At 40.1% G+C, this 15,897-nt stretch overlaps 2 protein-coding genes across 3 annotated transcripts; both read right to left on the minus strand.

Moving 5' to 3' along the window:
- Window positions 1-1,590: 1,590 nt before the first annotated feature.
- C3H6orf163 (chromosome 3 C6orf163 homolog) lies at window positions 1,591-8,908 on the minus strand. Its single transcript, XM_062571037.1, has 5 exons — window positions 8,761-8,908; window positions 6,720-6,814; window positions 6,061-6,168; window positions 3,485-3,687; window positions 1,591-2,094 (listed from the first exon to the last, which is right to left on the minus strand). Exons 1-5 carry the CDS (start codon window positions 8,906-8,908, stop codon window positions 1,656-1,658), a joined length of 993 nt encoding a protein of 330 aa, XP_062427021.1. The 3' UTR covers window positions 1,591-1,655.
- A 3,560-nt stretch (window positions 8,909-12,468) lies between these two features.
- Window positions 12,469-15,570, minus strand: SMIM8 (small integral membrane protein 8). 2 transcript variants are annotated; one of them, XM_062571039.1, is made up of 3 exons: window positions 15,518-15,570; window positions 14,280-14,421; window positions 12,469-12,802 (listed from the first exon to the last, which is right to left on the minus strand). In XM_062571039.1, exons 2-3 carry the CDS (start codon window positions 14,397-14,399, stop codon window positions 12,644-12,646), a joined length of 279 nt encoding a protein of 92 aa, XP_062427023.1. In that variant the 5' UTR covers window positions 14,400-14,421; window positions 15,518-15,570; the 3' UTR covers window positions 12,469-12,643. The 2 variants fall into 2 exon arrangements, with proteins under 2 accessions (XP_062427023.1, XP_062427022.1); XM_062571038.1 differs by lacking the exon at window positions 15,518-15,570 and adding an exon at window positions 14,966-15,135.
- Between the last annotated feature and the right edge of the window lie 327 nt (window positions 15,571-15,897).

The raw sequence follows: 15,897 nt of genomic DNA on the forward strand, positions 1-15,897 counted from the left end.
TCAGCCTATGGAGCTTCCCCTGTGGTCTCTAAAGGGGACAGTGCTCCCTGCAATGGTCTCTTATTCTGTGTTTCCCCTTACTATTCTTTCTCACCCCCAAAGCCTGTGACTCATTGCTGCTGGTGAGGTGTCCCCAGGATGTCCTGGAGGTAGTCATGTCCTGCCTGGGTGTGACGCTGTCACTGGGGGAGGAGACCAGCACTGTCCTCACTGCCTGTTTCAAGTTGCAGCTGGCCAAGCCCACCTCCTCTAGTGAGCACAAGCGGTGTGTGCAGCATTGCATTTTCTTGAGGCTACAGGATCAGCTGTTTGCTGGAGGTTGGCTGAATCCTACATGGATCTCTCAGGACTGCTAAGGATCTGGAGAACTCTAGATTTGGTCACTTAAACCCTTCTGCTTCCAAACAAAATATTGCATAGGAAATCCTGTTAGGAAACAGCTGATTCCCTGTTTCCTATTCCACAAATACTACATATGGCACTGCAAGTATTTCTCAAAGACAGCTCAGCTTTCAAGATGCAGATTGTACGTATCAGTGTAGAAATAGTAACTTGATAAAATTCTTTTTCCTGCCTGTAGACAGACCTATTTTTCTGTCTGGCCTTTATTGTTGAACCTTATTTTTAATGGTAGAAGACTTCACATGCATAAACATAAACTGCCTTAAAACTGTTCATAATGTAGAATATCCACAGCTCTCTGGAGATTTGGAGAACCCTGCTAGAAAATCTTACATGCTCTGATTAGAATATTTATTTAATTTAAAAACCGGAAGGAAGAAGAGGATCAGAAAAAATAAGTTAATGCAACATTGATGTTTCAATTTTAGACAAAAGAGGGTGAATGGAAAATTTATCTTTGCCTTCTTTATAATATTTTTAAGACTATGATTGTCAGTCATTATTCTGTCTTTTCCTTATTCTTAAACAGAGCAGAGGCCAGTTCCAGACCTATTCTATCTCATTTTGCCCTAAGTAACTCTTCAAAAGTTATATAATAATCCACGTCAATGGACTACAGTTTCTGAAAGCAGCATGGGCTGAGTTATCTTGTATGAGTAATTACAGAAAATTATCAGGTAAGAACAAAGTTATCCATTATCTTTTCTGTTTATTCTTGAAAATTCTCATAGTGAACTGGCACAAGCAGTTATTACACTTCCAAATGACCAGACATGAATAGGCTGAGAAAAAATTAGTGTTTTTCATTAAAACGGCATTGAATAAAATCTTACCACTCTGTAAGCCTCAGAACCCAATTTGGAGGTGTTCAGAGCCTGTGTATGCAGCTGCATATTGGAGTATCCAGGGGCACAGCCACAGCCAGCAGTCCTCAAAGTCCAAGCACTGATGCTTCACTGTGAGACAGATTTTCTCAACCCTCCTTAAGAAAGAAGGGTTCAAGAATGGGATCCTTCTCAAGTGCTATATGCTCCAATCTCTGCCCTATCATTTGTAAAACAAAGATCAATGGATAATTTCTAAGCATGGCCAATCCTTTAATTATTTAATATAGCAGTGATTATTTGTCTCTTTCTAACCACAGGTATATAATTCAGTGAACAGAAATGAATTTATTTTTTCAGCATTACCTATTTCCAATTCTAGTTAACCTTTACAGTGAATATCGCACTTTGACTACTAGCTCTCTTTTTTCATTCTTTGTCACTCTCCTCTGCTTCTTTTGGAGTGTCTTTCTGTTGAAATGCTTTTCTGAGTGGGAGAATAAAATCTGCTTGTCCTGGAGACAGGTTAGGAAATGTGGCATCAATATACTTTTGAAAAGCTTGTCTTGTTGCTTGTATTTCAGTTTCCAGGCTGTCCTTCCAAGCTGTCATTTTTTCCAGTTTTTGGATGAGAGTCTGCACCTGGTCTTCTGCTGCTTCCAGAGTAATCATCACTTTTTCCAGCTCATGATGATGTAGGGTCTCTGCTTCTTTGAGCTGTTTCTCAGTTTCACACTGATTCTTTCTTCGTATGATCCCCAGGGCAATATTCATCTCCTGACTTTTTTCTTTCTTTAATTGCTCTATATTCTTATGATATAGTTCCTCAGCTAATATACCTGCTTCTTTGAGTTGGTCTGAATACCTTCTATTTTCAAAAGAAAAAGAAAAAAAGATTTGTCGGGAACCCTTGTGGTCAAAGATTATTAAAAAGCAATTCAAGTCTAACTATTCAGGTTATTGTAAAAACTTTTCTTATTCAACTACAAATATACATGAAATCAGAACTTGCTGCAAGACCACAGAAATTAAATCATATAGAAGGCTACCAGTGACATAGAAAAAGGTAGCTGGGCATTCGGTTGCAAAAGATTCTATTTCTGCATGTTTCTCTATGATGATGTTTTAATGATGCTTGGTTCTGAATGAAAAAGTGTCATGCAGAGGATTAATTTTTCACTCTTCATTTAGGCCTCTCTTTGAGCCAGCTATTAAGTACACATTTAAGTTTAAACAGACTTTGAACAACTCTGCTCCACATAAAAACGCTGTCTTGAATTGAAATCTAAGCCCTGATTTCTAGATTATAGACAAATCTGTAATTTTAAGTTGTACTGAGAACAACTTTGTGTAGCAGGTCATTAATAAAACATAGAGTTTATGTTATATAGCCCAAACGTCGTAGATATTGTTGATCAGATTTGGCTCAGAGACATGTAAAGAATGATGTATTGGGCAGCCATTAAAGCTACTGAGACAAGCAGTTCAATGTAGAGAAGACAATCTCTGCCCCCTGTCACTGATTTCTCCACTTTGCTGGCAAAGTGTTATTTTTCGCAGACCTCTGCTAACAGGAGAAGCTAAAGAGACCAGCTAAGTTTATGTGGAATGTGATTTATCTCTGTCAGAAAGGGTATGTTTTAATAGTGAAAATGAAGGTACATAATGAATCAAAACTGAAGTGTGATTCTGTTCAGAAAAAAAAAAGATCAAACAGTAACATTCCTGAAGAACCAATCTTTTCATTTTGACACTACAGTGTTATTTTGCTAGCTGTACTGTCAAAAATAAAATGTGTTCTACGCTTAAGGGAGACCTGTGTGTTATTATTATGAAATCAAAGCTGTTTAATTAGCAAAGCTTTATATAACTAGATTCTCCCCCATCTTCCAGTTTTCCATATAAACACATTTCTTCAGATTTTGCATAGATGTCATGAAGGGCACAATAAAGTCATGAGATCTTTATTTCTGAATACATTAAATCAGCCATAAAAAACAAAACTTTTGAATCCTTAGTTAGATTTGTGTTACTGGCATTTAGGAACAAAATATGTTTTACTTCTACATGTGGAGTCAGTGAGAGGGGGAGCCTGGAACTCTTGCTGGTCACTTTACATTTCCCAAGCTATTTTTTCTAAAGACTCCAGCCATCTTTTCCTAGAAGACCTGCTCCTGAGCAATACTGCTGTGTAAGTCTGGTGGTTTTCCTTAGCACAATATGTTTACAAGCCACATCACAGGAAACATTCAGAGCACCTTTGCTGCCTGGCTGTTTCATTCAGTGCTGCTTCTCTCTCCTGCCTCCTGGCTTCAGCTATCGCTTGCACCTTCTCATGGGCACACTCCAGGAGGGCACGCTGAAGCCTGTGAGCCATGCGCTGCTCTACAGCTTCCACTTCTCTCTTCTGCTCATCTGCCATGGACTGCTGCACCTCTACCTTTGCCTTCCTCACTGCTTCCTTGAGCAATGTTAAAAATAGATGTAAGGAGTGGTAACAACTTACTCAGTTGTCTTTGCCCCAGCAAACGCCAGCAGAACAACAGACTTCAGTAATATATTAATGGTAATTACAGTGTCTTATTTTAGGATCTTAGATTAAGAGTGGCCAGAACATAGTCAGCAGCTCAGTATCATAACATAACAGAGGTAACCGATGTCATCAGTGGGGAATTTTGCATGGGGGTATCCCTAGTAATTAATGCACTGTCCTTTGTATGTTCCAAATAAAATTCTAGAACTATTTTAAATGCCTGTAAAAAATCTAGCATCTTTGTGATTGCATGGTGCCAGTTTTGGCAGTGAAAAGAGTACTGTGCTTTCCCCAAGCATCTTAGTTGCATCCTTTCTACTTCCACACGGCCCTCCACACAACACCAGTCCCATTAAATGACTGCATTAGGCCTCTGTGCATAGGCCTTGCTTTGCTTGAACCCTCTCTGCATCTTTGGTGTCCAGCAGGCAAGGCACTAACCTCCCCGCTCTGACCTGAAAAACAGCATTGCACATCATCTGTGTTTTCTACATAGGCACAAAAAGTTCCCTGACATAGTTGCACCTTTCTTCTCACACGTTCACATGCTTGGTGACATGGTTTTAGAGTGAGATGGATAAGATGTCCTTAGTATGTTTGTCAGCAAGATATTGATAGGGTTTGTAAATGAAGGTGTGCCGATACTAATCTTAAGTGGATGGACATACACATCTATGGGATCTCAGAAAAATCAATATATCACAGTATACCTCTGTTCCCTTGTTGTAGGCTGTGTCAAATCCATGCAAAGCCTCATCTTCCAGCAAAGCAATCCAATCCTCTTAACTCATTGTCCAGTGATCTAGGCTGCTTTGCCACCATTCACAGTTCTTTCCAAGACATGTGCTAAGCATGTCTTCTGTGGAAGTGGCAGGATTTTATTGGGAAAGCTCTAGCTGCTTAGATCTTTGTGAGTTTTCTCATACAGATCAAGCAGAATTACAGGAAATCTGCTGTAAATCTTTTGTATACCCATCAACAAGCCCCATGTTCTGTAGTTCTGTAGATACTGACAGTTTTTCTACTGCTGACAAGTGGAGTGGCAAAAAGTAGGACTTGCCTACCAGAAGGTAAAAATCCTTTTGACCATTAAGTGGTGGTGGAACAGCCACATCAGCTTTGCTACAAAAAGCCACTCCTGAGGCTGTCTACTGAAGGTACTTGTCTCTGACCTACATGTGAAAATGCTTTAATCATTTGTTTAGTATTAAACTACAAGCATTTAGCTTCCTGTTAACAAATTTCTTAAAAGAGCTACAAGAAACACAAACTGCCAAATCTGTAACATCTTCTAACTACTTTAGTTAGATCTACCTTTTCTTTTGTTTCAGTTGCTGAATTTCATACCTGCTCTTTAGTCCTCAGTTACTAGATCTAAATTTATCTGTACAAATAGTGTGTGTCTAAATCCTGAGCAGTCAGGTCTACAGAAATATATAATAGGCTTATGGCAAGTAATCCAATGGTTAAACAAGAGGAACTGACGTTCTACCAGCTATCCTCTGCAGATATTATGACAGCAAAAGACAGAGCTTTCTTGGAAAACAGCTCCATATAATGGAATGGACTCTGCCAGAAACTTGAGACCACTGTAAACCTCACTGCTTTCTCTCTTGAAATGCCAAGCACATTGCTTTGACTGTTTGGCAGTATAAACAGATGGCTATTTAGGAACTTGTATAAAATAAAATTCCAAAGCCAAACACTCCAGCAATTCTCTGTGTGCACTTCAAACTCTGGTGGGAGACTGCAAGACTAAAGATGACAGGTGTTAGACGCACTGCTTAATGCCTGACTGAGGAGTGCTCAGATGCTGTAGTGGTTAAAAAAAACCCTGTGAAACAGTGCAGAAAGCAAGAAGGCTGTGTTCCAGAATGCGGTTGCCTTCCTTTCTCTTTGTATGTGTCTTACATACATGTTAAGCCCATATATTTAACTGTCTTTAAGAAATGCACTTAGTCAGGTTAAGTGGATGGCTGAATTAAGACCTTGCATAGAATTTTCCAAAAGATAATCAAATTTTGTTCAATAAGAAAATGTGAAACATTCTGAAAGTGAATTAGAGAACTAGGTAAATCAAGGTCACATCCTATCTGGCACAAGGAAAAAAAGCCACTGATGTAAATCTTTCAGGTCATTTGCTTCCCTGACAATATAATTCAAATCTTAGATGAATGAAGATCATGGACATGTGCAAACCTAAAAAATATATATTTTTTAAGGATGACAGTCTGGACTGTTAAAAAGATAATTCTATCATGCTGGCTATTTCCACAGTAATGAGAGCAAACCAGTTCATACCCTTAATTCCTTTCCATGTTTTTGTTTAAGGTCTTGAACAAATGCATCATGGCTAGCTGCTGCCTCTTTGAGAGCTTTCTCCACTGCATCTTCTGTTTGCATTTTGGCCTTTAAAACAAATAATTATTTGAATATAGTTGCTAACATTCTACTAACATACTATTAAGCTGAAGCAAAGGTTATGTATCCAACAGTTCTACTGTTTTCCATTTAAAAATCAGAGCAAGTTAAATTTAAATGCAGAGGACTAAATGCATTTTGGCCCATTTGGCAATATTATTACAGTGATTCCTGTTAAAATATGGTCACACAATAGCACTGAGCTGCTGCACTTGTAACCACTATATGTATATGTAATATGAAGGGCAATTTCAGAATCTTACAAAGCATTATGTGGAATAGCTTTACCAGCTGTTAACTTCTGTGGGCTTCAGAGACCATTTTCTGAACAGATGTAAAATTTGTTATTAATTCAAAGTATGCTTTGTTGAGATCAGAAACTGGGAAAATCTGTGCACATACAAATCTATGAACAAAGGATAAGCTGAAATTAATGGCAGCTCCATAGCAATAGCCTTTAAGTTCTTTATCCCCTCTTTATGCTACAATGAATATTTCAAAGAATCATCATTTAATGACAGTAGTGTAATTTAATTTACCTGTGACCAAAGTTCAACCTTCATTTTTTCAATACGCTCTTGTATCTCTGCTTCCTTCTTATTATGTAGTTCTTGTTGAATGCTTGCTCCAATCTCTGTACAATCAACATAAATGGATCATGCACAGCAAACAACTAGAATGTAGAAAATTGTAACAGTCTCCTGACCCCTTTGCTTAGTTCCATAGCTAAATTAAAAATCAGAAACTTAAGCAAGTGTGAATCCTTATTTCACTTATATTTACATATAGGTACACATAAATATTATTGCTTATGCAGTTCCATAAATGTAATGGTACGTGTTGGGCTTTAAAAAAGGGCCTTATCCATAGATTCAGGATGGGATCCATGAAAAGACTCTGGTATCTGGCACATGAATTAAGAGTAATTAAATTCTCTTTTTTTAAGGTGCAAATTTGAACCTTCAAAGCTGAAGAACGTAATGAACCCAGGTCTCTCATGTGCTTGGCAAGGTTGAAAAATAGGAGGGCATTACTGGTGTCACTCCCAACTCCTCATCCCCTCAGTCATCCACACCACACAAGCAATAGGTTACTTCTGACCTTTATTGGGAATGATTTGTCCAGTTCTGCCTGTGACTGCACCCCACTGCAGTTCTGGGGATGCTTTTGCTCCCCTTAAGACGCTACAGGTGAGAGAGAGCCATCTTTCAGCAAGGTCTCTTGCCCCAAGCTGCTCCTAGATGCTTGGGTGGCTAAGGCAGAGTGTAATATGTATTTGGAGGACAGCATGTACATAACAGTCTCTGGGCTGCTGCACACTGTCTGGGGCGCAAGAACACCTCAGGCCAGTGCAACAAAAGTGCGGCTAATCCTTTCCAAAAAAGAGGGGCTGAAGCCGTGTGGCAGTGAGCCATGCCGTGCCATGGGGCTTGCTTCCTGGAGCAGATGCCATTAGTGATGTGGATGTAGTTAAAATAAAATCCCCGTGGCACCATCTCTTCCCGTGGAAATATTATATTAAGTAAAGAGAAAATAATTTGAAGGGAGGCTTTCTAAGGCCTTCTGAACGTGTTTTACGTTGTTTATGTCAACAAAGTCCTGAGGCCTTGTGTTATGAGATGCATACAGGATTCACCCTGTTACTGTGCTTTCAATAGCCTTGATATTGTTTAAAATAGAAACCAAACACACCCCTCTTGCAATGAGTGTTAATTAAAATGCATAGTATGCTTTCAACAGAATTTCATACTGCTGATCAGAAACCTCTATGATAATTAGGCATAGCATATAAAGTTACTTCATACTCCTGCTAGATCCTCAAACATGTGAATGCTACCATATGTTTTCCTTCATCATTTAAGTTACAACTGTGGTATACTAGAAAAACCAAACCTCAGTTTTGCAGAGTGTTTATATCAGCATGTCATATCACTCTTCAGAGCAGTTTGTCAGCTGTTTGTTTAGCCTTTTCCCACAACGAAGGTACTAACTATGTTTAAATTACTTTTTTTAAAGTTATGCTCAACACAGCTGTAACATAGACACTTGAGATGATAACTGTGCTGCAGATGATAACTAACATAGAAAGAAAAGCTTACTCTCTTGATCCCAAGGCTATGGATACCAAAGGAAAACTTTGTTGACTTAAATAGAGTTTGTACCAGGCCCTGACAGAGTTTCAAGATAAGATCACTGGCCAGGATCAGATAGGAGAGGGTAGGATTCAGGATAAAATATTCCAGTTGGGTCCTGCTGCAGGATGAGGGGATGATGCTCACAAATTTTAGTCCAGTCTAGTTCTTTGCAATCTACATGGGCCTTAGAAAATTTTTGCTAACATTCTTAGAGCTAATTTTCTGTTGCACTTCAGCACATGCAAATCTGAAAGCCCTGATGTGCTGTAGGATAGCTGACCATGACTCCCCACTGAATGTGCAGGATTTGTTAACATTCAGAAGGCAAATGCAGTTATTTCTTACCAAAATGTGGATGCCTTTGTGACTCTCAAAAAAGATGGATATAGTAGCCTTTTGAGCATTCTCAAATCTCAGATTGCAAGGAGGGATCTCAGAAACTTACCCAGTATATCCTGATGAGTGTAATACCGTGTTTTGAAAGGCTTGTACTCCCGAATTCGATCAAAAGTAGCAGGGGAAGGTGGTGGTGATATTATTTTTGAACAGAGAGCACAGCAAACAAAGGAGTCGAAATCTCGATTTCTAATCATTGTGGTATTCTAGACAGTTACTAAAATGTCAGAACTATATTCTGGATAGATCTCTTGCTTGCAGGCAAACTGCTTATTGTTGCTACAGAAAACATGCAAGCCAGTGCAGAGAGAAAAATCATTAATCATTATTTTTTTACCATGTTATCTAAAACGTTTGCCTTTGGGTTAAGATTCACACATGCTGACAACTCAGTCACATGCTGCAGGCAGATGATGAGGGAGGTTTGTATAAAGTGACCCCTTCCAGCCTCAGTAAAACTTCCTACGTGGCAACTGTTACTAGGCAGGACTAGCTTTGCTCACAAAGAACTTTCGCTGATAATAGAGGTAAGCAGCATTGCAGCAGCCTTGGGGGTTTATTGCACTTTTTTTTTTTTTTTTTTTTTTTTTTTTGCTGAATGACAATAATTCCTATTCAAGGCATGTAGTCTATGAAGCTTTTAAGAACAGGGCAATAGTTACTGTTTCAGATATTTGAATCACAGCATTTTGTTGCTGTTGTTGGTAAAGATATGTATGCCAGCACAGATAATGAGGAACTAGTAAAAAGCTGAAAAAACTCCCTGCCCAGGAAATCATTTTCACTTACAATTCCTGTCAAGCCAGCTATCATCCATCGTAAATATTTATTACAATATTGAAAATGAAACTGAGAGAAACAGGATAAAATAAATTGTATTGGTGTTGTTCGCTTATCCTCTGTATGCCTAAGGGGAGCTCTGCTTCCAGAGTTTAATGAACAAGTTTTGTGATTTGTTTTGTTTGCGTGGAGATTTTTGCTTTAATCTCAACATACACAGTTTCTATGTGTATAAAATCAGAAACTTAAAACAACAAATTCCAGTATTAGTACTTCACTGTCCATTAATTCACTACATTCTTCTCTGTATTTGCACTTGTATCATATTTGAGTATAATCTTTTTATATATAATTTCTGTAGTATTAAGAGAACTACCTGTGAAGCAGTTCCCACAAACAGATATGGAGAAATCTTAAAAATAAGAACAAGTGTAAACATTCACTCTTCCTTCAGTCAGGACTGCTCTAGATTAGCCTAGTCAATGAGACATTACTCCATCCAACAGATAACAAGTCCCATCTCAGACATGCTTTTTATTATGAAGTCCCAATGGAATACGCACCATCTAAACTCTGCTGAGATTAGTCCTAGGCCTTTCTCTTTCCCTTCTCCACTTTCCCCAGCAACTTCCAGATTCATATTCACTTCATAAAACATAATTCAACATTTAAGAATCCAAATCTCACATTATTCCCAAATATGTGAAAATAACTGATTGGGTTTGCTCATTCTGAGGCATCTGCCTGTATCAGGATCAATGCACTTATTAAGAAAACTATGAAAAACAGGTTAAAATACTTGCATGTAGCACTGGTTTTGGCATCATTTAGCCAAGCCCATGCAAACGTAGAAGTCTCATGAATTTAATGAACTGAAGAATATGGAGTATAACCCTTTTAAAAAGAAAAGATTAATTCTGAAGATCCTTCATATCCTATGGAACAAAATATATCCTATGGGATATACAGAACATCTGATGATTCTGAGTATTTTATTAATTAATCTGAAAATTCTTTCACCTTTCAAAGGGCAGTCTCTTGCAAGCTTTTAGATTTGCCCCAACACCTTGCTGTTGTGAAGCATTTAGGCTCACAGAGAGGAATATGCTTTCAAGGCTGTGAAGATGATATTATTTGATGTAGCTCCATCAAAGCTTGCTTTCCTTGTCAAGGGGAAGGTGGCCAAGCCAAGGCCTAGCTTAATTTTGGGCACAGGTAACTATAAAAGATGGGCAGGTGGAAAATCACAGATTCAAAATACAGGATTTAGAGAGAGATGCAGAGAAATCCATTGAGCAATTACTGACCTTTAAGGAAGTCATTCCAGAGCCACTTTTTTTCATCCTCTTGATAACAAAAACCCAAACAATTCCCAGAGCTGCAGAACAGATGCCCTTCACACATTCTTCCTTCTTGGGCTTGACAGAAAGCCACTGCAGCCAGGAGGTTGACAAAGACATTGTTAAGCTTCTTGGGATCATTTAATGGAGGTATAAATATGAGGAGGTGAATGGAAAGATGCAAGCAGAACGTTGCACAGTCTTTTGTGGAAAAAAAAAAGAGCACACCCTGGTACGCACCCTCTCACCACGTTTCAGAGTTCGGCAATTGGGATACTGCCTAGAGGATGCTGGACACAAAGAAGCAGCTGGAAATGTTCACTCATAGGATAAGGTCCCAGTGCTGGATCAGGAAAGTACCCACCTGCATGGTTTGCTCAAGCCAAAATGAAGGAGGAAGGCTCATGTGGGAACCACCTCATGTGCTAAGTAAATACCACAACATCCACTTGCCCCCTGCCATGCTCACAGCCAAGGGGTTACCTCCAACCCACGTGCAGAGACTGAGCTTGCTCACACTGATGATTTCTTTTCCCTCTGTGTCCATAAGAACCTGATGATATTAGACTTTCCATCTTTAATTTGAGTTCAGTGACTTGTAATAAATTAATGTTACATAATGTTCTTTGCGATATAGAGAAATGTATTTTTTGAAATGCAACTTAAAACCAAGAAGTTACAGGTGCACAGGAATCAACAATGCTTGACTTCTTAGGAATTTGAATCTTTTCCTACTTACATCTTTTCTCTTTCAAAATCACAGGGTTTTTTTTGCTTAACTTTTATGACACTCTCCACTGCACCCCAGAACTCTGTCACCTTCCTAGACTGCAGCACCCTGCAGTAACACCAGAGTCCCATATTTTTTATCCTCTGCTATCACCCCCTCGCCCCCCCCCCCCCGGACTGTACTTTTTTGTCCTGCTGACCAGACGCAAACACCATGCAAGCTCTGGCTAACCTGGAGTTATATACGCTGATTGGCAAACTGACACCCATATGTTCACTGGTCTGCTGTCTGATGCCAAACAGGACAGGTAATGACTGAGTTCTTCCTTTTTTTTTTTGGGGGGGGGGGGCTACTTATTTTTTAACAAAACTTGTTGGGATGTATTCCTGTTTGAAGTTTTTCATATTCAACTGAAGTTAAATAAAAAGTTCAAATATTCTGATGAGAGCTGAGACAACTAATAAATACATGGATAAAGTAATAGTACAAGTCTCAATTCCTCGGGAAGTCAGAGAAAAAGCAGTTCAAAAGAGTAAGAGCTGATGTCCAGTAATATTAAGGAATAATCCAAGGATCATTTTGGTCTGTATTTTACAAATTTCTTCACTAAATAAAACCCTTCAGCGATTTCTTTATCAGACCTAACATTATCTTAAAAATATTTTACTTGCAAAATCATAATTGTCAACTTGCAACAGAACAAGAGATCAACTTTCTATTTTCACAGGCAATGTGATACACCTCCTGTTTAAAAAATAAAAAACAAACCCTTGTTTCTACCTTAATCAGACAGAGTAATGAGTTGAACTATCATACACATTTCTGTGCACATTTACCAGCCTAGTCTGCGTCTCTTCTGCCATGTTGTGAAGATCCCAGGCAACAATTCTTAAAAATCACTTTACCGTTTGTATATATCTTAATTACAATTTATTTTTATAGGCATGAAATTTATAATGGAACTTTAACTGGATTAAATGGCAAGAGAGACATTTTTCCATTAATTCAATGGACAGAGAAAAAAAATAGTAGTTGCCTTGCAAAACTCTGTGATTGATTTGCAGATTTCCTTCCTTCCTTCTTCAGTCCCACTTGGAAGTTTTCCTCCGCATATATCTGGACCCTTCACTATCAATTGCTTCATAGAGGTCCTTTTTGTTCTCTATCGTTGCATGCAAATAACCAAGGTAGGCCACACAGAGGGTAATTCCTACAAGTCCAAATGCCATCACAGGTTTGTTCTGTCAAAAAATAAAAACTTAGTATGCATTTGTACTCAAAAATTTTTTCCTTCATCACAACAAACTTTTTGTTTTTCAGTCTTAGATTAGAAAGTGAACAGCAGCCTATTTTGACATCTGCAAAAACCATCACTGCCTTTTTGGTAGACTGATCCAAATGACTTTGATAAGCAGCAAGAAAGGAGACCTGACTTTGTGATAGCAAAAGGAGTTTTCTCTGAAAAGGTGCATTTTCTGTCCTTTTCTGGAGACAGAATATCATACTGCCCATTGTGCTGTCCTCTGCTAGTCACAAATGCTTTTTGAGCATGAATGAGCTGGCCAAAACCAGTTATTACAGGCAGCTGTTACAAACTTCTGACAAAATTTGTCTGCATATACTACTGGGACAATTCACTATGCTCCTGCCAAGTAACTTTAATTCTTTGAAACAGATCATATATTGCTGTCACGAAGTCTACTTTTATTATATACACAGAATTTGACCTAGTCTTGCTGATACCACTGAATTCTATAGGTGTAAATAAAACCAGAGTATCACCAATTTAATTATAAAAGCAAATACTGTAACAAAGAATATTGGCTGATATGTTTAAATCACACTGCTATCCTATAAAAAAGTCTCTATATAAAAGTACTCTGCCATGTCACCCTCCTTCATCACAATTTTTATACGTATCAGGAACAGTAGGCAAATATTGCCACAATATTTTTCTATTAACTTTTTGCTTTTTGTGTTACAACCTTATGAATGTTAAGAGACCATTGATGCCAGAGCTAACAATACTGGTGGGTTTTCTAACTAAATGGAATCAGGAGCTCAGATCAATGAAATGCATTGAATAACTTATACTATCTGCTATCAAGCAAGAGAAAACTGGTTTTTAACAGCTATTAACTTGTTTAATAAGCAATAATTGTACATACACACAGATTATATATATACATAGAGAGAGACAGCCAAACAGACAGAGAGCATGAGCGAGCAAGTATGCTGCAGTTCTGTAAAGGTACAAAGAAGTACCCCAAAATTTTTATGGATTTCTAAAACGTATGGGTATTTTAAAGAGGGAGAGAAAAAGAAAACTCTCCAAAATATTTAAAAACTACCAAAAAATCCCATCCTTTATTATGAAGAACACGCACTTTAGAATTTGTTCCCTTTTAAGGACTCCTATTACTCAACTTGTCAAATCACAAGGACAATATGCCTGTAAGCAATCTTTCTGAAAGTAATTCAATTAGATACAAAAGAATCAGACAATATAATGGTGGAATAAAAACTGGATATAAACAGTGTAATGTTCTGGGCACTTAACAGGCAGACTGGAAAAAAAACAAAAATATTTTTAGCTACACTACTAGGTGGTTTGCATAACAAGAGATGGTTACATAATGCACACAGAATCGTGATTATTATTTTAAAGCAACCATGTCTCCCTAAGCATATTTAGCTGCTCTTCAATGAGTCGCTTACAGGTTTAATGAAAAGCTCTGGGTTCACAGCTCGGAAGAGTGTGGTTGTTCGAACACCCCTCAATCCTGCAGTTCTCTCTCTGGGGGTTTCATTTTCATTTGGAGGTTTAGCAGAAGACATTTTAATTAATTTTGAATACTTCCTAAAAACAAAATGAAAGACAGCGGTAATTTTCTTAAAAGAAACAAACAAACTACATTCAGTAACTCTGAGCTTTTGTTCTTCCAGCATTAATTTGTGTATGTAACTATTGCCTTTGGTGTTATCTAATTTTTCCACTTTAAGCACACTGGTTTTCAAATCTTTTCAGTTTTGTTCTTTGTAAAACGAACCTTTGGAGATGAGAATCTTTATGGAGCAAATGGAAGCCTACTGATCATGGGCTTGTTTTTTCAATTGCATTTGGCTGATGCTTAGGCTGTCCATGGACCTAACAGCAGTCTACACTGCTGAACAAACAATGCCACAAGAAATGTACCAGGGCACATTATTTTTTTAAAAAAAATCTTAGATGTGACAAGGCAGCCCATGCCTCATGGTAATGTGGTGATTGCCCCCATAGTTGTCCCAAACTTCAATCTCACTTTCACACAAGAGGAGCACATCACACAGGAGAGATGCCCACACAAATGAGATGCCACCTGGAAGAATGTGAGCCAAACAAGTCTTTGGTTAACTGTGCTTACTGGAGCGCAGATGAGAAAGCGTGCCTCGCTGTGCAGTGGCTGTGCTACGCACATCAGGGTCATCAGGGCAGCGCCAAGGTCTGCCAAAGGCAACCAGGGACGTCAGGTCAGCACCAAGGCCGGTCAAAGGTGACCACAAGGCACTTCAGGCTTAGGCCAGCTCGCCCACACACGTGAAGCGTAAATGCCCAGCAGCTCAGCCTGACACCCTTGTCCTGCCCTTGAGCAGCAACAAGCCTGAGGGAAGGCAGAAAAGAGCAGAAACCCTCCATCTGAGCAGAGGCAGGCTCCCCGCGGGCTGCCGCTTCCCTCCAGGCGCCACTCGCGGCTATACATTAGGGAGGAGGGGGCGATTTCCCCGGGGAACAGGCTTGGCCCGCCGTGAAGGGCCCGAAGCAGGCATAACGCGCAAGGCCCTTGAGAAGGCACCAACGGCTCTGCGGCCGGGGAGCGGGAACCGTTAACGCTCGGCGCCCCCGCGCGCCGCGCCCCCGCGCCCCCTCTCCCCCCCCCGCGCGCGGCCCCTTTGCCCCCTCCCCCGCCGCCACTCACCGCGCCGCGAGCCGGGCCCGGGCCTGGCGGAGCGCGGCGCGGCGCGGGGCGGGGCCGCGAGCGCGCGCGCCCCCTCCTGGGCGGAGGCCGCCGGCGAGGCCGCGGGGCGCGGCGGGGAGAGTGGTTGGGTGCGGTGGCTGTTGGGAGCGGCCGCCTGCGCCGTTTTCGTCTGCTTCCTCCCCAAATAAACCCCCATAAATATAACCCCCCTCCCGCCGCCCCACCCAGGGGGTTGGTGCTCGTGTGGAGAGACGCTGGGGGAGGACAGAGCCGGGCCGTGGCGGGCCGTGGCGGGGCTGGAGCCGCCATTGCTGTGGTGTCAGAGGGCAGCGACTGACAGCACCGGGCTGGGCCGCCATGGGGATCTGGGGGGCCAAAAC

Source organism: Rhea pennata, chromosome 3, assembly GCF_028389875.1.
Source record: "Rhea pennata isolate bPtePen1 chromosome 3, bPtePen1.pri, whole genome shotgun sequence".
NCBI classification, from domain to species: domain Eukaryota; kingdom Metazoa; phylum Chordata; class Aves; order Rheiformes; family Rheidae; genus Rhea; species Rhea pennata.